At 66.4% G+C, this 19,715-nt stretch overlaps 2 protein-coding genes across 7 annotated transcripts in view; one reads left to right on the top strand and one right to left on the bottom strand.

Annotated features, from left to right (window-relative positions):
- The first annotated feature begins 8,382 nt into the window (after positions 1–8,382).
- Positions 8,383–9,385, top strand: PHLDA2 (pleckstrin homology like domain family A member 2). Its single transcript, XM_039840561.1, has 2 exons — positions 8,383–8,856; positions 9,089–9,385. The coding sequence occupies exon 1, from the start codon at positions 8,452–8,454 to the stop codon at positions 8,845–8,847; it is 396 nt and encodes a 131-aa protein (XP_039696495.1). The 5' UTR covers positions 8,383–8,451; the 3' UTR covers positions 8,848–8,856; positions 9,089–9,385.
- A 1,063-nt stretch (positions 9,386–10,448) lies between these two features.
- Positions 10,449–19,715, bottom strand: part of SLC67A1 (solute carrier family 67 member 1) — a 24,522-nt gene continuing 15,255 nt past the window's right edge. Inside the window, exons 5-10 of one of the 6 annotated variants that reach the window (XM_039840549.1) lie at positions 18,049–18,167; positions 16,789–16,896; positions 15,917–16,017; positions 13,514–13,615; positions 13,195–13,259; positions 10,449–11,335 (exon numbers count right to left, since the gene is read on the bottom strand). In XM_039840549.1, the coding sequence (XP_039696483.1) occupies positions 10,858–11,335; positions 13,195–13,259; positions 13,514–13,615; positions 15,917–16,017; positions 16,789–16,896; positions 18,049–18,167 (973 nt within the window). In that variant the 3' untranslated portion in view covers positions 10,449–10,857. Of the gene's footprint in view, positions 11,336–13,194; positions 13,316–13,513; positions 13,616–15,916; positions 16,018–16,788; positions 16,897–18,048; positions 18,168–19,715 lie in introns of all 6 variants that reach the window. The other 5 variants (XM_039840548.1, XM_039840547.1, XM_039840550.1 and 2 more) reach the window with 5 other exon arrangements.

The raw sequence follows: 19,715 nt of genomic DNA, 5'->3' as shown, positions 1-19,715 counted from the left end.
CCCCTGGGCTGTGTGATGGACAGGAGCTCATCCATCCTTCCCACTGCTCTGGAAAGTCACAGCGCCCAGGTTTCCCCAGACGGACCAGCCAGGAGGCAGCAGGGAAGGTGGCACTTGGAGCAGATCTGGCTGGTCACTGTCTTGGCCCAGCCCCAGCTGGCTAGGTATGGAGCCCAGAATGCATCCACCACAGTGCCGGTCTGGCTGTTCCTTTGCCTCTGTCCCCACTGATTCCCTGTCATAAGCTGGGGTCAATGGCCAGGCTTCACCAGCCCAGCCCCAGCCCGGATTTGGAGTCCCCCGCCAGGCCCAGACGTCGCAGTGTTCCTTCCCAGGGCTCCAGGCGGGCGTCATCCCTGCAGATCTACCGCCCTCTCCCTCTCCATCCTTAGAGCGACTCCCCAGGCCCCTCCTCGTTCCATGAGAGGCCGTGAGGCTTGTGCTGGTGTCTCTCCTTAGGGCCTGGGTCTCACCTGTCATGGGGCTGGGCCCACAGACTCACTCTAAGCCAGATGACTGGCTCTGACCCAGCTGTCATTTCCGAGCCCCTCCCCGGGCAGGGGCTCCCCAGGTGGCTGGGATGCTTCTGCCAGTTGCCAGCAGCTAAAGGTGGGGTGATAGCAGTGCTGGGTCCCCCACAGCAGAGTCATCCTCAGCGGCAGGAACCCTACAACACAGGGATCTCAAAAGCATGACAGTGAAGCCGGACCCGGGGCCGGGCAGGTGACCCATCTCTGTGACTTCTGGACCCTGCACTGCACAGTGCCTGCCTGGGGGGCGGGACACTGGGAGAAGGAAGTGGCCACACAGTTGTGTCTGCGGCAGGGCAGGCAGGCACATGGGCCGTGTATATGAATTAGACGTCCGTCGATGGACCCGATTTTTCAAAAGCCCCCAAATTGGGGTGATTCCACTTAAAATTCTGGTTTTCTCCTTGAGGAGTCAGAAGTTGTGGCCACCCCAGTAGCGGGGTCCTCTGTTTACACCTGTGAGAGGTCCACGCGCTCCCCTCTGCAGGGCCTGCCCATCCTGGCGGCCAGTCTGCCGTGTTGGCTTGTGGCCCCATCCGGTGGGCCAAGCGGAGGCCCGGCCTACCCCCTCCCGCTTCCCAGCAATCCTTCTCGGGGCCCACGGGCTCCCCACAAAGCCAGGACCCCTCCCTCAAGGACCAGGTTGTCGGCCAAGCAGAATCAGCCCAATGGCTCCCAGAGCAAGCTGGCCTGGGAGGGTGGAGCCTTTGGCCTCAGCTGGGCCTGTGTTGGTGATGTTGCTGGCCTCTGACCTACCCTGATGGGTCCCTCTGCTCAGAGAGTGTGCGTGTGTCCCATCTCCACCTGAGTGTCCCATGGGCTGTGGGGAATGCTGGGTGGGCTGCAGAGGGGACCCGGGGAAGGCAGCGGGAGAAGAGCCATCCGTGACCGGTGACCGGGTCGCTTCAGCTGCACAAAGCCCCTAGTTAAAGAAGGGGCCGTGCTGGGGGCTGGAGCCCTGTTGGAGGGCGCTGTAGGTGTGAGCCGCCCTCCCGCTCCGCCCTCCCCCAGCCAATCTTCCCAGCCACCCAGCTTGGCCACACCTGGACTTTGGCCTCTGCCTTGAAGCCTTTGTAATGAGTTCCTAGAACGACTTCCTCTAGAGACAGATGTGTCCTCCCCACCCCAGCCTCAGGAAGCACAGCTGTGTGGGGTGAGGAGCCTGAGGAACCCTAGACCCAGCCATCTGGCCCCCGCACCAGAGACACGGCACAGCGGCCCCCAGCGGCAGAGGCTCCAGCACCCACGCTCACGCTGGCCCTGGCTGAGCTTCGGACACCTGGGTGGTGTGCTGCCCCGGGCACCTTGTCCACCTGTGGGTTCCCCTTTGGCCTGGTGTCCTAAGGCCGCCAGGAGGGTGAGGCCAGGACACACACCCTGAGGCTAGATTACTCTGCCAGCCCCAGATGTCACCAGTGTGTGTGGGTCACTGGCCCAACCTGGCCATGCTGACTCAGCACACCCAGGGTGTGGCCGGAAGTTAGTTTCTATGACAACCTAACAGGCCTAGCCCAGCCCAGCCACGCTCCAGGTTTCATGGGGACTGCAGCTAGGACCCTCCCCAGGCCCAGGGGGAGCAGAGCTGCTCACAGGCACCCCTCTGCGGCTCCTTCCTCCCTGGGTCTCGGCTTCTGCCTCTGAGGCATGGGGAGTCTCTACTTCCTCCCACGGCCCAGGGGATTCGGGATTCAGGAGAGGAGGCCCCCGTGAGCTTGGCCAGGCCGCCCTCAGCCCAGACCCCGAGCGCGGGCGGGGCTGCCCACGCCGGCCCTCCCCAGTGCCTGCCATCTCGGAGCCGGTCTGGGGAAGAGGGCCCTTGGCCTCAGAGAACAGGGAGTGTGCGCTCTGAGGGGGAAGCTGGGAGACCGAGGAGCCTCTGGGGTGCAGGCGGGCACTGGCCACCGTAGCCTGGAATCTTCCCCCCAGCCCAGGCCGCTGGGGAGAGCCTGGGTCTCAACCTGCCCCCGTGTCCAGCAGGGGCTGGAGCTGCCCTCCCCGAGGATCAGGTCCCGTGGCTGTGACCCTCTGACCTAGACAAGCCCTGCCTTTACTGGGTCTCTTCCGGCTCTGCGGCCGAGTTGGGAGAAGGGAACCGTGAGATGCACCCCCAGGCCCTGTACTTGGGGTTCCCTTAGAGGGCAGGGCTGGGGGGGCCCTAAGAACGGGAGGAGACAGGGCACTGGGTCCTGGCTAGGGGCAGGGCCCCCTGAGGGTCCCAGGTCAGGCTCGGGCCTTTCCCAGCACATTCTGCAGAGAGAGACTCATCGGCCTTCTGGTCCACACAACTGGGAAGTAAGATCTGTGTGGTTCTAAGCCACCAAGTGTATGACCATTTGTCACAGCAGCCCCAGGACACCTGTGCAGATGCCCACAGGTGTCTAGGCAAGAGGTCCAGTGGACGAGTAGTGGCGGGACAGGGGCGGAGGTGGGCTGGGATGGACAGGCTTTGAGGGAGTGGGGAAAGGGGTTGCCGAGGCCTCCGGCCTTCAGTGGGAGCCCTGCGGGACGATGGTTGTGAGCACGAGACGCCAGCACCGCATCCCTTGCAGTTCCGCGTCCAGCCAGGCTCAGAGTTTGGGGCCAGGAGGACCCAGCCTCCAGCGCCCCGCCTGGGCCCGGCAGCGTCTCCGTCGCTTTCCAGACGTGCCCAGAGCACACTGCACACCTGTCCCCGCTCGCCCTGGCACTCAGCTCGGGGACCAGCGATCTCTGGGCCTCACTGGCCAAGGCCAGCTGAGGCCTCTCACTGGCCCGTCAGCCCTGGGCTGTGCGCACTGGGCCCAGAGCGGGGGCAGCATGGGCGTCCCCTGGGGGCTGTACAGTGTCCTGCGGTGACTGTAACAGAGGACCTTGGACTGGGCGGCCTCGAACAGCTGACTCACGGCTCTGGACATGAGAAGTCCAAAATCAAGGTGTCACAGGGCCGTGCTCCCTCTCAAGGCTCTGGGGGACGGTCCCTCCTGCCTCTCCCGGCTTCTGGGGGCTCTAGCTGTTCCCAGGTTGGTAGCCGCGTCCCTCCAACCTCTGCCTCTGGTCACTTGGGCCTCTTTTCTCAGGACACTTGTGACAGCATTCAGGGCCCATGTCGATGATCTCGCAAGGTCCTTAACTGTTTACATCTGTGCCATTAAGGTAATACCATGTGGCCGCCCTCGCAGCCTGCGGGTTAGGACGTGGGCACGCGGTTTGGGGGGGTCTCCGTCAGCCACTACAGAACCTTTCCAGATGGAGACCGTGTGCGAAGAGCAAAAACACGTGAAAGGCCTGCAGATGCCCAGAGGCGAGCAGCCTCCCGGGGACAGAAGGGGCCGTGGAGACCAGAGCCCGGCTCGTGGCCATCAGGCTGGTAAATAGTGTCCGTCCTTAGGCCAGCTGGGCCTGGGCATCCCATACCTGCAGATGGGAGTGTAAGTTGACAGGTGACTCCGTTAGAGCTGTCACATGTTTAACCAGCCCCTCCCCGGGGGCCTTGCAGTCTGTCCTGGTGAAGTTTTACCCACGTGTGGATTAAAGGCACAGACGCTCATGCGACGTAGTTTATGATCAAAACAAAACACTGGACACACTCAACCATTGGCTACTATTTGAGTAGTTTTTTAAAGTAGGAAAGAACTTGATGAAAATGCACACGATGGGGTCCTGCCCCAGGCCTGCCCAACGAGAAGCTGGGGTGGGGACAGCTAGGTGGGGAACCAGACACCCTATCTGTCCTGAGGCAACGCTGCCTGGGCGCCTTCAAGGGCTAACGGCCACCAGACGGTGGCTGCCATTCGTCTGCCTTGGCCCGCCCTCTCCCGTCCTGTATTTTGCGCGTTCATGCGTTCATTCATTCCTCCAAGCTTCCAGAAACGTCCTGCGCCCTCACGAACCAGGACCCGGGCCATCTCTGCTGAGGGGCAAGAATGCCGGCTGGCTCCCCTCCCCATTCTGTGAGCATCCCCTGAGCTCTCGCGGGCCTGCACCTACCTGGCCCCGTCCCCGCTGCTCCAGACCCGGTTTGACCCTCAAGCAACAGTCTCCACTGACCTCAGTGGCTCTGGCCAGATTGTCTAGACAGTGAGGTAGGTACTTTTTAGGTCCACCCAGGCGCCTGGGCTGGGCCCTGGGGGCCCCAAAGAATAAGGCACTGCCACTGCCTTCTAGGAGCTGGTGGTGACTTCTGGGCGGGGTACTGCGGGAGGAATAGGGGCTCGCTGCGGGGCCGAGGAGGGTTCTGGGCCTTGTGGGGTGGGGCCTGCCTAGCAGACTCCAGCTGAGGGGCTGTGGGCAGGGGTGGGCAGATGGAGATGGGACACAGCCCTGAGGGGCGAGGCCAGGCTGACGGAGCTGAAACCGGGCCGGGCCTCCCACCCCCTGTCCTTGAGCCTCTCCCTGTTCCCAGGCTGCATCTGCCGGGAGGGGACAGGCCTGAGTCACAGACCGTGGCCAATGGGCTGGGCCAGGTTCAGATCAGGTGGCATCATGCCGCCTTCCCGGTTGCTATGACTACAGACAGTGTGGCTTCCCCTGCCCTCCCCAGGCGCGAGGACCCCAGGGCCCAGCAGTTGTGCAGCAGGTGGAATCAGGTCGTAGGGCGTGCCCTGGCAACCTGGGAGGGCTTCCTGGAGGAGGCCGGAGGAGAGGGTCTTCCAGGCAGGGGAGCAGGGGGAACCACTACCTGGCCTCCCTGAGTGCCGCGCCCCAGGCACCTCTGGGTGAGGAACAGCTTCCTCACAGGCTGGTCGCCCGGCTGGTTGGGCAGCAGCCTCAGGGCTTGGCTTCGTCACTGCGGTTGAAATGACCTCACTGGGAAGTTTCGGAGAGGCACCCTCGCTCTTCCCCGCCAGCTAGACCGGTGGTGAGTGTCCCGGACAGATGTTCGAAGACCAGTCCCCGTCTGCCTCAGAGGGGAGAGCGTTCGCTCGAGGCCGTGCAGATCCCTTCCTGGGATAAATATTAGTAAACTTGGCTCGGACCACTGCCTGACGCCACTGATGAGGCACAGGCCAGCTCGGGCCCCATCCCCATCCCGAAACACAGCCACCAAACATCCCCAACGTAGAACCCACTCAGCCTCTCGGGTGGGGGCTATTTCCTGCCCCAGGCCTCGGGGTACAGCGGGATAGGTTGGACGCCCACGGCTGGCCGTGTGAGCTCAGATGAACCACTTAACTTCTCTGAGCCCCTCATTCTGTTCCCTGCAAATCTAAGTAAGCAGCCGCCACAGCCCCCGCCTGGAGGGGTGACCATGAGGGAGAAATGAGGCCAGGCCACCTCCTCCCTCTCCGGCACCCGCCCAGGAGCCCCCGCTATGACCTGACCGTCTCTTCCCCCAGGCTCCCACTGGTGCCACTTACTTGTCAGAGCCAGCCCAGTGCAGATGCCGTCACCGGGCCTCTCCCCCTCCTCCTCAAGGGGCCTGGCCGGTGTGGGCAGAGGCTGGGCAGCTGGGTGGGCAGGAGCGGGGCCTGCCCCGGCCTTCAAGCCTCTCACGCCTCTTCCTCCCCCTGCCTCTCCCGTCCCTTCCCCCAGGCCCCTCTTCCGCTGGGGCCCCCCTTTCTACACTTGTGAAGTGGAGGTGAGCAGAACGCCTCTGCGGGGTATTCTCTGGGTCAGTGCACAGAGGCGGGCACATGCTTTCACCCTGACCCCCCCGACCTTCCAGGTCTTGCCCACCTTGTCCTCTGGAGACCCTGCCTCCCCACAGAGCCAGCACCCCCACGCCATGGACTCGCTGAGCTCCCCAGAACGAGGCAGGGTAGGGGGGGGGGGCGCTGCTCTCCAGGGAGCGCTAGCACCGGCCAGGTCTGCGGGCACACATTACGCGAGTCCTTAGTGTCCGGGGTCCACCTGGTGCCCGGCTTCCACTGACTGGCCCCTGGATCCGGGCAGGAGGGCTGGCGGGCGCCGGTGGGTCCAGGCAGAGCCTCGGGTGAGCTCATGGTGGCTCCATCCTTGGTCTGCTTCTCCTGGTGTCCCTCTGCCCAAGGCGTCTCTTGCCCAGGTCTCGAATGCCCGGCAGCCCAGGCCCCACCCGGGACAGCGCAGGCCCCTCTGTGGCCAAATGCTGGGGGCGGGGGTCAGCAGTCTCACCCAGCCTGTCGCTGTGATGCCCCGTGACCGCCGAGGGGCCGGCAGCTCAGCTGGGACGCCCTAGTGGCGGGGAACTCACTTCCTCTCAAGTCTGCCCCGGGTTGTCTTGAGGGGAGATGTCTTCCCCTCCCCCTCTACCTGGCGGCTCCACCCCTCGCCTGCTCCCCTCCCCCCACAGGCTGCAGATTCCAGCTCCCCTGGAGGATGATGTCCAGCAGTCCCGATGCTTGTCCTGTCCTCCCACGGGCCAAAGTCCTGGACAGCATCTCTACCTCCTGTGCAGCCCTGCCCTTGCACACCCCAGCAGTCCTCTGGCACACCCGCAGCTGCCACCCGGATGCCATTTGCACAGGCCTGGCCCTTCCCCCTCACGGTGACCCTGAGGGCCGGGGTTCCGGACCCTCTGAGAGGTTAGGGGACTTGCCCAAGGCCACACAGCCAGGGCAGATGGGGCAGGGGCGGTGCCAGGGCCAGCTTCACGGGCCTGGACCCAGAAGATCCAGCGTTTGATTTTACACTTTGCTGTCACCGTCTTGAAGCGTTTAATACTTTCGGAACCAGGAGACCTGCATTTTCATTTTGTACCAAGCCTACAGATGGCGAGGCGGGCCTGGCCCCCCGCCCCCCCCTCCCCCGCCTTCCTTGCTCCTGCCGGGTCACAGCCCAGGGTGGACGCTGGGAAGGTGGAGGCCTTGGAGCGGCTGTGCACCTCAAAAGTCCCCTTGGCCGGCTTCACCCCCATCCCTGGGAACGGGAGGAGCCGGGGATCACTTCCTGCTCCTATTAAACCCTTTAAAGGAAGAGGATAAATAAAAATGCCTGTCCGCGGGCTGGCAGGCGATGACTCAGCCGCCCCCGCGGCCTCTTGCCCTGCCCAGGTCGGTGAGCGTCCCGCACCCACGCGCTCTGCAATCCTCGTTTCCCGGGTCCCTCGCCCAACCCGCTCACGCAGTCGCGGTGGAGTCGCCGCCCCCCGCCCCTCGCCCCCCCCCCGTGGGGACACCACGCTCGAGGTCGGGAGGGAGAATCGGGCCCCCAGGAAGAGAGGCTGGAGTGCCCCTGCCCCTCACGTTTATTGAGCACCATGGGGAGCTGTTCTAGAACTTTCCATGTGTCATCGAATCTAAAAAAGTGTTACTGTCCGAATCTTACGGACAAGAAAATTGGAGTCAGAACGCCAGTTCTCCGGGTGGGCCAGGCGCAGGGGGCAGCGAGCGGGTCCTTCCAGGTGCGCCCCGGGGTGGCAGCGTGGGCCATAAGGCCGGTTGGGGCGGCGCCATTCGAGGGTCTTCCCGGGAAGGGCCCCCAGGGCGTAGGAGGAACCGGGGGCCGCGACCCGCTTCTGCCCCACAATCGCTGGGGCAACAGGGCTGGGTGTCGCGGCGCCTGGAGGGTGAGGGTCTGGGCCCCGCCGTCCCCCGCCCCGGGCCGGCTGCGGGCCCTTCCCGGGGCTCCCGGGCGGTGAGTCACCGTGGGCAGGGCCAGCCGCAGCGCATTCCTTCGCGAGACCAGCGTCCGGGGCGGGGTGGGGACTGCGTGTCACCCCATGGGGTTGGGGCGCCGGGGGCCAGAGGGGCGCCGAGGGAGCTACAGACTTGGAGGAGGGGGCGCCCCCAGGCGAGGATGCGGCGGGGTGCGGGGCGGCGGGGGCTGCGGGGATAGGGCCGGGTGGGCGCATCGGGACGCGGCACGGAGGAGGACGGAGAGCGTGGCATCGAGGGGGCGTGTCCGGGCGGGGCGGGGCCGGGGCGTGGGGCGGGGTGGCTATAAGGGTCGTGCCCGGCGCGCCGGGGCGCATTGCCGCCGCCGCCGCCGCTCCCGTGCGCGTCGCAGCCCCGCTCGCGCCGACATGAAGACCCCCGGCGAGGTGCTGCGCGAGGGCGAGCTGGAGAAGCGCAGCGACAGCCTCTTCCAGCTGTGGAAGAAGAAGCGCGGGGTGCTCACCCCCGACCGCCTGAGCCTGTTCCCCGCCGGCGCCGGCGCGCGCCCCAAGGAGCTGCGCTTCCACTCCATCCTCAAGGTGGACTGCGTGGAGCGCACGGGCAAGTACGTCTACTTCACCATCGTCACCACCGACCGCAAGGAGATCGACTTCCGCTGCGCGGGCGAGAGCTGCTGGAGCGCGGCCATCACGCTGGCGCTCATCGACTTCCAGAACCGCCGCGCCCTGCAGGACGTCCGCAGCCGCCAGGAGCGCGCCGCGCCCGCCGCGCCCCCCGAACCCCGGGCGGCCCGCGCGCCCTGAGCCGCCGCGGTGAGTGCCCGCCGCCCGCCAGGGCTGCGGACGGTTGGGGGCTGCCTGCCCCGGCGAGGGGGCGCTGGGACCGAGGCCCCCGGTGCCGCGCCGTCGCGGCGTTTCTGGGCCACGCGTCAGGAGCCGTCTCTTGCCCCTGTGCCGTTGGGGCCTCGGGGGACCCACAAGCCAGACCCCAGCCCGCTCGGCCCCGGGATCGGGCACAGCTCCCTGACGACTCCTCTCCCCGCAGGATCCACACACTGGATGAGTCGGACGGGACGCGGGGCCTCGCTGGCAGGAGCCCAGCGGGTGCCCGGGATGTTGGGACCCCACCCCCTGCCCACCGCGAGGACATAGGGCGGAGCCGTGTCGCTGCCGCGCAGCGGGGGGCCTTTCCCGAGCCCCGCGCCGCTGCGCGGGCGCCTTAAATTATTGGACTATCTATGTATTTATTTCGATGGCTGTTTGTCGTTAAACCACGTCTTAATATTGTGTTTTTGCATCAGTGACCGTTCTGAATAAACTGCTCGTGTTCTCTTTTCTACCAGCCGGATGTGGTGCTGAGGTTCCCGGGCGTGGTGGGGTGCCAGGCGGGTCATTCAGGGTGCGGATGGAGAGGGGATGCTGCCACCCCTGCCCTGCTCAAATGAATGGGCGTCTTTGAGCCCGTCCACACCCTCCTTGCCAGGCTGCCTCTGCAGAGGCCAGGAAGTGCCCTGGGTTTGGCCCTGGCTCACTTCCGCTCCAGGTCGTGACCTGGGGAGGACAGGGCTGGTGCCCTGCTTGATCTGGGAGGTCGCTCACAAACCGCCCCGCTGAGGTCAGTGTACCTCCCTGGCCCAGCTGCCCGCTCTCACCTACGGGCCCCCTGCCCAGCCCACAGGGAGGAAGCTGGCGGTCCTCTGGCTGCCTGCCCGCCTGCTCGTGACCCCACTCCGGGCTGGGCCACGGCGGCTCGGGGCAGTCTGGGGGGCAGGGCCCGCTGGCCGGCACCCGCAGTTTCGAGCCAGCAAGGCAGGCAGGGCTGGGCAGATGGAGAGGCTTGTGACACTTCCGATGATGGTGTGGCGGAAGGCTGAGGGCCACGATGGTGCGGTCGGGGTGGGGTGGACACGGTGTGTGTCCGGGGCTGCCCTGCAGAGGGGGTTCCGGGGTGTGTCCCTCCACTTGGTCTACAGGTGATGAACACACCAAGGGGACAGAGTAACTGGGGACCCGTCACTGATCCCGGTGCCTGAGGGAGGCTGGGTCGGGGAGGCAGGCGGGTGGGGAGTGATGGACCAAAACTGGACCTAAGGTCAGTTGCTAACCTGACTGGGAGAGAGCCATCGCAGGCCACCTGGGCGGGCCAGCCTAGGAAGGGGCCAGCCAGGGGCCCGGGTTCTGGGTCCAGGGAGGACACTGGTCCCTGCCAGGAGTGTCCTCCAGAGCACGGAGTTCTGAAGGCCCCGTGCAAATGGGAGGGGACCCAGGGAGGAGAAGAACAGGTCCCCGGACCCCAGGAAGGACCCATCGCACCCCACCTTGGAGACCTCCCGCTCCTCGGAGGACCGATCAAGTCAGGGGTGAGATTCCTGCCCCCTGGGGTCCGAGAGGAAGTGGGGTCTGGCTCTCTGAGGCCCCTTCCAGTTGGGACCGTGGAATTCTCAGTTTGGGGATTCTGTGTTTTAATAGCTTTTAAAGGTGGCCTGTGGGAGGGGGCTGGCCTTCATGGGCTTGGGGTACCTGCACACCCCATCAAAGTTCTCTCCGTACTGGTCGTGGGTCACAGCGGCCGGCCGGCCTCACCCTGCCCAGTGTCCCTTCTCGGTAGAGCCGAGGTGGCAGGCGGGGGAGGGGAGGGGACAGTGCCCCCTGCTTCTCGGGCTGGGTCTATCCGGGTCTATCCGGGTCTATCCGGTCTGTCTGTCCCCAGTGTGGTGTCAGCGCCCTGCCCTTCCCTTTCCTAAGTTTTCCGAGCCTTACCTTCCTTATCTTTTCAAACAACCCATTTCCTCTGACAGCAGATACAGCTCAGGACTAATGAGGCTGAGGCGTGGGGGCGGGGTGCTCAGGGGAGGCGGAGAGGGTACTTCTCATTGGACGTGGTGACGGACTCCAGGGGGCAGGAGGCACTTGGGTGATGTTGCCCTCCCGGAACCCTGGGACCCAGCTGCAGGCCCCTCCTCCAGGAAGCCCTCCGGCATTCCAGGCTCCATCTCTCAGTCCCAGGCCTCCCCCCAAACGAGATGCAGGCAGGCCTGCAGAAATCAAGCCGGAAGCGGTCCCAAGGGGATTTATTGCCAGTCTGTGCTCAGGAGCCAAGGTCACCTGGCTTTGTTCACCTCCTGGAGGAGTATCGGTTGCCTCCACAGGACCAGGAGGACAAGGAAGTTGACGGCGAACTGCACGTGGCCGAAGGCGGGGACGCCAAATCTGCGGTACAGGAGGCCACCCAGGGTGGGCCCGATGGTGCGGGTCAGCGGCTGCACAGAGGCGCAGAGGCCCAGCATGGTCCCTGTGTGTGTTGGGGGGGGAGGGGCATGAGTCAGGCCTGGGCAGGTCCCTTGGGGTCTCCACCCCGGCTGCCCACCTCCTAGGCCCAGCAGAGGCCTCCGCTGTCTCCCTGACCCTCCTCCCGCAGGGCCTGTAGGCCTGCTCCCCGTGGGCCACCCCTGTGCTTCCAGGATGTGGGGCTGCCCAGGAGTCCCCAAGCACAAAGGGGTCTGGGAACAGGCGTAAGCACCAGCCAGGCCCTGTCCTCCGGGGCCACCAGGGAGTTGGCAATGACATCCCAGCAGGCAGAAACCGGGAGTTGGGCCTGGCGGTGAGAGGTCCTCCCGGGTCACAGCCGTGAGGGCTGGGGTGCAAGGCAGGCCATGACACCCCCACTGTCACTCCTATAGCCCCAAGCAGCCTCAGAGGAACTGGAAGGAACGTACCCCACAGGCTGCAGAGGGGCTTCGAGGTGCACGGAGGGCAACCCACCTGCCTCCGTGCCCCCACTTCCTAGGTTCGCCTAGCTGCCTGCACCCCCGGGTACCTGACACCCCGTCCCCACGCCCCTCTTGTCGGTCGTGCCTTTGTGGGTGAACGTGTGGTGGCTACTGCCAACGTGGACAACATCTGCCCAGAGGCCCCCCGGCCCCGGCAGTGTCAGAACCCAGGTCTCTGGAGCTGGAAAGCCTGGCCGGGTCAGCTGGCAGCCGCCCGGGGAGGCCCTGCCTGGACGCAGGGCCCAGCGGGGGCGTGTGAGAGCCGGCCTCGCCCATCGCCCACACGCCCTGCGGACACTGGAGCGATTTCCACCCGCTCTGTGGTCTCGTTCCCAGGCTGGGGCTGGGAACCAAGCCGAGGGGCGGGGCGAGGCCTGGGCCCTCCTTCCCCAGGCCTTCTTCCCCTGCCCCTTCCTCCAGGCCTCTGCAAAGTGCTGGCCCACCACCTCCAGGAAGCCCTCCAGAGCCAGCCTGGCCCCCCACAGCTGCAGAGCCACGGATCTGAAAGGCGGAGAAGACGCCTTGCCCGCCAGCTGCCCGTTCCCGTCAGGCCATGAGACCTCAGCCAGCCCTTCCCGGACAGACAGGCGGACGGACCACAGTTAGCCAGGCCCTCTGAGCTTCCTGGTCTGTTGCTGGGGAGGCCCTCACCCTCACACAGCCCGGAGGAGCCCATGAAGTCGACCGGCACCGTGCCTGGGGAGGGGTGGGGGCAGAAGCCTGGGCACTGTTGGACCCGGGGCCCCCAGTCTGGATGGGAGACACCTGGGCCTCAGGAAAGAAAGCTGGGTGCAGTGAGGGCTGCTGGCCCATGTCTGGGGTCACCAGCATCCCACCAGGCGGTATGGGGCTTTCTAGATTCAACTAGCTGTGCGCGTTCCTTCACTCACTGGTCCGCCCAGGAGGCGCCTGCTCACCCCATGCGTCGCCCGCGTTCGGGGGGCCCCACGCCCTTCCGGGCCCTCTCCCAGTCCCTGCCCGCCATGCTGTCTCCCTAACTGGCGTCCGTGGGAGCCATGCAGAGCCTCGCCTGCACACCTCCACTTGGCCGGGGCTCGGCCTGGAAAGCCATCTTTCGCTTCCCCCCGTGACTGGTAAACTCCTGTCTATGCTTTAGAGCCAAGCCAGACGCCACCTCCAGGAAGCCCTCCTCCCGTCCCCTGGGTCTGGCCCCGGACTGGTCTTCAGGGCCAGGTGCAGGGCTAGCTGGGCTCAGCTGGGCTGGTTGGTGGCCAGAATTCGCACCTGAGCCTCCTTCGGCCCACTGCCCCACCCTGCCCAAGACCCCAAGTCACCCACCCCACCCGAATCAGGCTTTTCAGAGAGGAGCGCCGGGGTGTCCCCGGGCCTGGCCCCCGCCGGCCCCCGCCGCGGCGCTCACCCGTGTCCGAGGCCGAGACGGCCTTGGTCAGCATGCTGTCGGTGACTATGTTGAGAGTGCACAGGCTAAAGACCAGGCCAGGCATCAGGAGGCAGAAGTGGAAGACGTTATACATCAGCACCTGGCACGGGCGAGGCGGGACAGGGCCGTGGTGACGGGGGGCCCCACGGGGCCGGGGCGGGGGGCCCATCGCCGAGGTCCCATAACGGGGCTCTGGGTGGGGAAGGGGCCCAGGGACTCCAGTGCAAACGGAGCAGGTGCGGGAGGTCGGGGGGACCCCACTCTTCGCAGGGGGACAGCTTGGAGGGGGTGCTCTCACCATGGCCAGTCCCACCAGGCAGAAGACCAGCACGCTGGCCCAGAGCAGCGCTCCCTCCGAGAAGCGTCTGCTCAGCCGCCCGATGAGCAGGCCCTGGATGACCTAGGAGAGGGGACGAGAGAGGGTAGGAGGGGGCCTGCACTGCAGCCGGGCCCCGCCACCCGCCGTCGCCCCCCGGCCCTCCACTGCCAGCTGTACCCTCTTCGCCTCCCCAGGGTGTGGCCAGCCAGGGAGGAGCTGATTAAGGGTCAGGTGCCCGCTCTGTGCCCCCCTGTCCTGCCCTCGGCTCGTCTCCATGGGGGTGGAAGGAGGGGCCCACAGCAGGGACGCCCAGGGACACCGGGGACATGACTCAGCGGGCAGGCCCAGCCGGAAGGCCACTCCCAGGCCGGGGTGAGGCTTCTTACAAGTCTTCCCACCTCTTCTACCAGGCAGGCAGGAAGGGCTCCTTGGGCCTGGAGCAGTGCGCCCTGGAGCTGGGGGGCTGGCAGGCTGGGGGGCAGCAGCCACCTGGGCTGGGAGAGGGTCAGTGCCGGCCTGGGCTGGGGATCTGGGGTCAGTGCTGGCCTGAGCTGGGGGCCCCGGTCAGTGATGGCAGGCTGGGGGCTCAGTGACAGTCTGGGCTGTGTGGGGCTGGGGTGTCAGTGCTGGCCTGAGCTGGGGGCCGAGGGTCAGTGCCAGCCTGGGATAGGGGTCAGTGCCGGCCTGGGCTGGGGGGTCATTGTCTGCCTGGGCTGGGAGAGGGCTGGGCCGCGTGTCCTGGGCGGGCCCAGCTCTGCAGAACGGGAATGACCACCACTGTCCTCACTTTCGAATCAGAACCACAATGTCCTGCTTGAATCCAGACTTGCTTTGTCTCAAGGGCAGACCCATGAGGCGGTGCCCTCGGTGCTGACCCACAGGGGAGCCGCAGCACCGGGTCCGGTTTATCTCTGGCCTCGGTGTTTCGCACAGACAGAGACCAAGACCCTGACATGTCGATGTCGTCTCTCGATTGTCCCCTGAACTAAAAAAGCCGAAACTTGTGTGCCTCACAGGTTACTACGTGAAACTAGGCTTGGCAAACACATCACACGTCCCACTGTCTCCCTATCCTCTACTCGGAGCTCCTGTGTATCCACCTGCGGCCCCTCCCTGTCCCCGGCCCGAGCCTCCACTGCCCCCCACCCCAGGGTCCCCTCGGTCGCCTGAAACCCCCTCGGTCGGTCTGAGCTCATCCCCGTCTCTACCAGCAGCCAGAGCTGGAGGCCTAGTAAGACCTTGCTCAGCCTCTGAATGACCCCTGCCTGCGGCCCCTCCAAGGAAGTCCAGCCCTTCTTGGCCCTGAAGACGGACCCCCACGTGTCTCAGAGCCTGGTCCCCTCCCCTGGGCCCGAGTGTGTCTCCGCCCGAGGGCCTTGGCACTGGAGCAGCCGTTTAGAATGGGGCTGCAATGGCCCCAGCTTTGGAGTGTTGTTGTTATTATCGTTGCTGTCTGTCTGTCTCTCGTGCCCCTCCAGTGTGGCCGGGCCACCTGCAGAGCATAGGCCCTCTGCCCAGGTAGGCGGGGGCCGGCCCTTCCCAGGAGACACTGTTTCGGTACCGGGGTCTAGAGCAGCCCTGGGTGGGAGGCAGGGGGAGCAGTCGGCCACCGGGAATGCCACGCACTTCCGGGGAGGTCGAGAGCCACCTCCCCGGCTGGGGCAGGTCCCAGGATAGCCCCTCCCGCACCCTGGCTGCCCTGAGCTGAAGGGGCAGGTCGCTGCCGCCTGCCCCCGCCACTCCGCGACCTGGTCCAGACGCCCAGGGAAGGCCGGGGTCCTGGGCCCTGGCAGACAGGACACCCTGAACTGCTTCCAGGGCACCCCCTGACCCCGGGTAGCCATCTCAGGGCACCCCACAGTGACGGCAGGGGCTGCCGGGGTGCCACGTTGGCTCCTCTACTTGGCTGACAGCTGCCGAGGGCCGCTGTGGTCCCCTCACTGACAGACGGGGACATGAGACTGAGCCGCTGGGGATCCTGTCCCTCCGCACGGATGGCCAGCTGGCAGGACACAGAGCCCGCCACTGCCCTTCCACACCCGCCTCGGTGTCTGCTCACATCCTTGTCCCATCCACCACCAGGCGCTCGGGACCGCGGTGCTGGCGGGCAGGAGGCCAAGGGCGCGCCCGCCTCCCCCGGGACGAGTCCCGCTCCCCTCTCAGAGGGGCCCCGGGCAGGTGGGTGGGCACAGAGGCCCGGGCGCAGAGCCGGCCTGGGGGAGCAGGAGGAGGCTGCGGGGGCCGGAGAAGCAGGAGGGAGTAGGGGTCGTGGCGCTCAGCCCAGGGTGGGGGGGGCCGGGGAGCAGCACAGCCCAGCGCAGCCGAGAAACTGGGGTGCGTCCGAGAGCCCGACCCAGCCCGCGGCGCCTGGTGCCCACTCACCATCATCAGAATCCCGAAGAAGGACTGGAGGTAGCTGGCCTGGGCAGGCTCCAGCTGGAAGAACTCCATGTTGATGATGGAGAACATGACCATGAAAAGCCCTTGAGCGGGGAGGGGAGATCGAGGCTGTGGGGTCGTGTCCCCGGGGGCCTGGGCTGCACAGTCAGGGTTCCAGAAGCCCTGACCGTAGTCACCAGGCCGTCCCGGATGAGGGCAGCCGGGAGATGGGGTCCCAGGCCCCAGACACGCCTTGACCCTCAAAGGGTTCTTTTTACTAAAACTGGTGACATGGTTCCAGTCCCCAAGTGGGGTGCTCTTTATGTGTCCCAAAAGGCCAGGCTGGATCGGAGCCGGGGCCGGTGAGGACCTGGCCAGGCAGCCCCTGCCTCAGCCTCCCCGCTCCCGCCCAAGGAGCCACAGCACCGTCTGCCAGGGCAGACGACCTTCTGCTTGGCGAGGGGCCAACCCTCCAGCGCCATCGTGGGAGCGACTGAGCGCCTTTGGGGGCGGCCTCGCCAACTTCTGGGCGCCGCTCCCGGCACCCGGGTGGGCCCTGGCTGGCTACTGGGCACGACCGCGGTCACTGACGTCTCAGCGGACGGCCAGGACACAGGAGTCGGCCGAGTGCTGTCTGCCTCCTGCCCTCCGCCTCTCCCGAGAAGCCCCCGAGCCAAGGGCGGGACCGCGCCACGTTTGAGCCAACGGGCTCCGGGGCTGCGGTGAAGGGGAGGGCGCTGGGAACGCATCTCCACCGGCCAGGCTGTCCCTCTCTCGGGGATGTGACCGGTGGCGCTGGGAGAGAGGTGGGCACGGAGCACAGGACACAGGGCGGAGGGACAGGCAGGCTCCAGCCGCCCGGGGGTGGGACTCACCGAAGGGGAAGCCGCAGACCACCTTGACGAGGAACACGGGGAGGACGCCCGGCTGCAGCAGGAGGCGGGTGATGGTCTTCAGGTCGAACACGCTGGCCTGGGGTCCGCCTGGGGCAGGGGAGGCTGTCAGGCCCACGGCCGGCCCTCCGCCCCGCAGCCTGCGCCCCAGGCCCCTCTCGGCCCTGACCCCCACCTGTCACGGGCCGGGCTCTCGGCCGGTTCCCACCCATGGGAACGGGAGCCGGTAACGCCCGCAGCCCCTCTGCCCCGGCTGCCTCGCTGGGCACCTGGCGGCTCAGCCCACTCCCAGGGCTGCTTCTCAGGCCCGAATTCCAGGAGGTTCTGAGACAACATGGCGCCTCTGCTCCCAGGCGATGGGCGAGGCCTTCGCCCCTCCAGCCCAGGGGCCCTGGGCAAGACCACGACACGCCAGGGAGTGGGGGCCACTCTTGGTGCCAAGTGACCACCATGTCCTGCCCTACTCCCCTGGGGTCCCCGATATGTTGGCTCCTAGTTCCCTGCCCTCGGCAGGCCCTGCCCCCACCCCAGGTCCACCCTCTGGGCTATTTCTGGATTGTTCCATCACGGCCACTGCTCAGGGGCCTGCTGTCCTGGTGTGGCTTCCAGGTAGGTCTCTGTCACAGAACGTGTCTCAGTCATGGGGCAGTCTTTCTCTGCCAGGCACATGGTGGCTAGGCTGGGACGCCCTGGAGGGCCGGGGAGGCGCACAGCCCCCTGTACCCTCACGTGGCTGCCCATCGCCTCGCCACCTACCGTCCCCCGCCCCGAGCTGCTCCCGAAGCCAGCATCCTCCCAGCACCTGCTGCTCTGGGACTCAGGATCCGGCTGGTCACCCCGCCCCACTCGCCGGCCTCCCCTGGCCTCCCTGGCGGCCCCTCCTACCCCCTCCACTGCCTCGGACATAAGCCTGTCTGACGGCCACCTCCATGCTCGCCTCCGTGACTGCACCCATCTCGGTTCTAAGACCGTGGGCACCCTGGACGGGCTCAGGGGAGGAAGGAGGGCGTGCACGGCCTCTGCATTCCTCCCCGTGCCCTACAGCACCCCCACCTCAGGGGTGGGGAGCCACCGTAGACACTTTGGCATATCACGGTCTCAGCGGACTCACTGAACAGAGGGCCCGGGGGAGGGGGCCCAGCCGGAGGTCCAGGGTGCTGGCTGGCGAGAGGGGAGGCCCCATGCCTCACACTGGGGGAGTCCCAGGCCTGGTGTGCCTGGTCGGGGAGCCTGGGGTCTTACCTGGCGGGGCAGCCGGGCCATGGGCTCCCGCTCCTTTGGTGTTGGCGGGGATGTAGGTGAAGCTGAGGATGGCTCCCAGGAGGTTGGCCACAAAAGCCACCAACACTGGACACTGGATCCTGGGGGCACACAGGGCTGAGGTCTCAGGCTGCGGGCGCCACCTGTAGCATCGCCCCCACCTGCACCTCGGCAGCTGAGAACCCCTCACCCACAGCCCACAGCCTGTGACCTGGAGGGTGGGGACCGGGACTCTAAGGGCACATTTATCAAGTGACAGATGAGGGGACAGATGAAGTTCTCACCCGACCTCACACTGCGGCTGTGGCCCTCGGTGTTCATGGCCTGCAAGCCCCAGCAGCTCCGAGGAGCCAGGATGGGGAGCCCCGGATGGGCTGGGCGGGTCCCCGGGAATGGTCGCCTCCCAGCTGCCCTGGGGTAGGGAAGGCCCCAAGGGCAGGCCTGGTGTGCCAGAGACCTGGGGGCCTTAGCTCCAGGCCATGTCTTCCCTGGAGGGGTTCCCCAGACGTTGCAGCAGAAGTGGGGGGAGCGACCGATCTCACCCCGTCTGCAGAGGAGGAAAGTCCTCCTCCCTCTGGTGAGGCTGGGGGGCCTCCTAGGGTAGAGGATGGCAGCTGGAAAGCAACCGGTCCCCTTGATGGCTCAGGTCTGGAGTGAGACAACGTGCAGGCTGATGGGGGCCAGGGCAGCAGGAGGGGATGACAGGGGACCAGGGCCCAAGGCTTGCATCTCAGCTCCACCCACATGGACGACACGGGACCCCAATGTCACAAGGGTTGCCACACCGGTGAGGGTGGGCCTGCCCCTTGGGGGGCCTCAGGAGCCCCCTTTCCATTCCTCTTCCTGGGGGGGCCGTGCACTGGACCTGGGGGGGGTCTTGGCCCCCAACACGTGGGACAGCCTCCCTACCTGCCCACGCCGTCACCACGGGCCGTGACTCAGGCTCTCCCCTTAGCTTTCACCGCCACGGGGCCTGTGCCCCCAGGAGTCAGCCCATGGGAACCAGGCTCGTGACCACAACCTTAGTCCCTGGGGAGGGCTGGGCGGGCCTTGGCTGTAGCTCCAGGCAGCCCGTGTCGCCCGGAAACACTTCCCTGAGGAAGGACAGGCCTGGCTCCCTCCCAGGGCGGAGCTAAGGGGCAAAAGGGGAACTTGTCACTGCGGAGACCTCTAGGCCTGGCCCAGCTGCTCGCCTCCCCTTCTCCTTAGCGGCAGAGCGGACCCCCACACACCCTGCTCTGTGGGGCCCCAGGCTTCCTCCCCAGTGGGCACCGTCTGTCCCACGGCCAGCACCCTGCCCCCAAGGGCAGGTGGGCCTGGCTGGAAACCTGAGCCGGGCCCCCAGTGGATGTGACACTGTGGATATACGTGACCTGTTCACAGGGACAGCCAAAGGCCTGCCCCAGACCTCACCAGAGCCCCGAAATCTGCCACGGTCAGGGCCTCAGGGCACGGGCGTGAGCGAGTCCGTCTCCTGGGGGATGCCCCTGCACCCCGAAACACACCTAGCCACGATCCGCCCATAGCCTCCCATGAGGGGCTCATGGAGGCTTCTCCGCCCCTCTCACTGCCTTTCACAGACAAGCAGGGCACATACATGCACACACGCATGCACACACGCATGCCCACACACGCACACACACACACAG

This window comes from Pteropus medius, unplaced genomic scaffold, assembly GCF_902729225.1.
Source record: "Pteropus medius unplaced genomic scaffold, Ma_sr-lr_union100, whole genome shotgun sequence".
Taxonomy (NCBI): Eukaryota; Metazoa; Chordata; class Mammalia; order Chiroptera; family Pteropodidae; genus Pteropus; species Pteropus medius.
The sequence above is the reverse complement of the archived record's forward strand: the minus strand, read 5'-3'. Positions and strand labels throughout refer to the sequence as shown.

What these genes read in the sequence shown, in the direction of transcription:
- PHLDA2 (XM_039840561.1), top strand. Translation starts at nt 8,452, where the DNA reads ATGAAGACCCCCGGCGAGGTGCTGCGCGAGGGCGAGCTGGAGAAGCGC.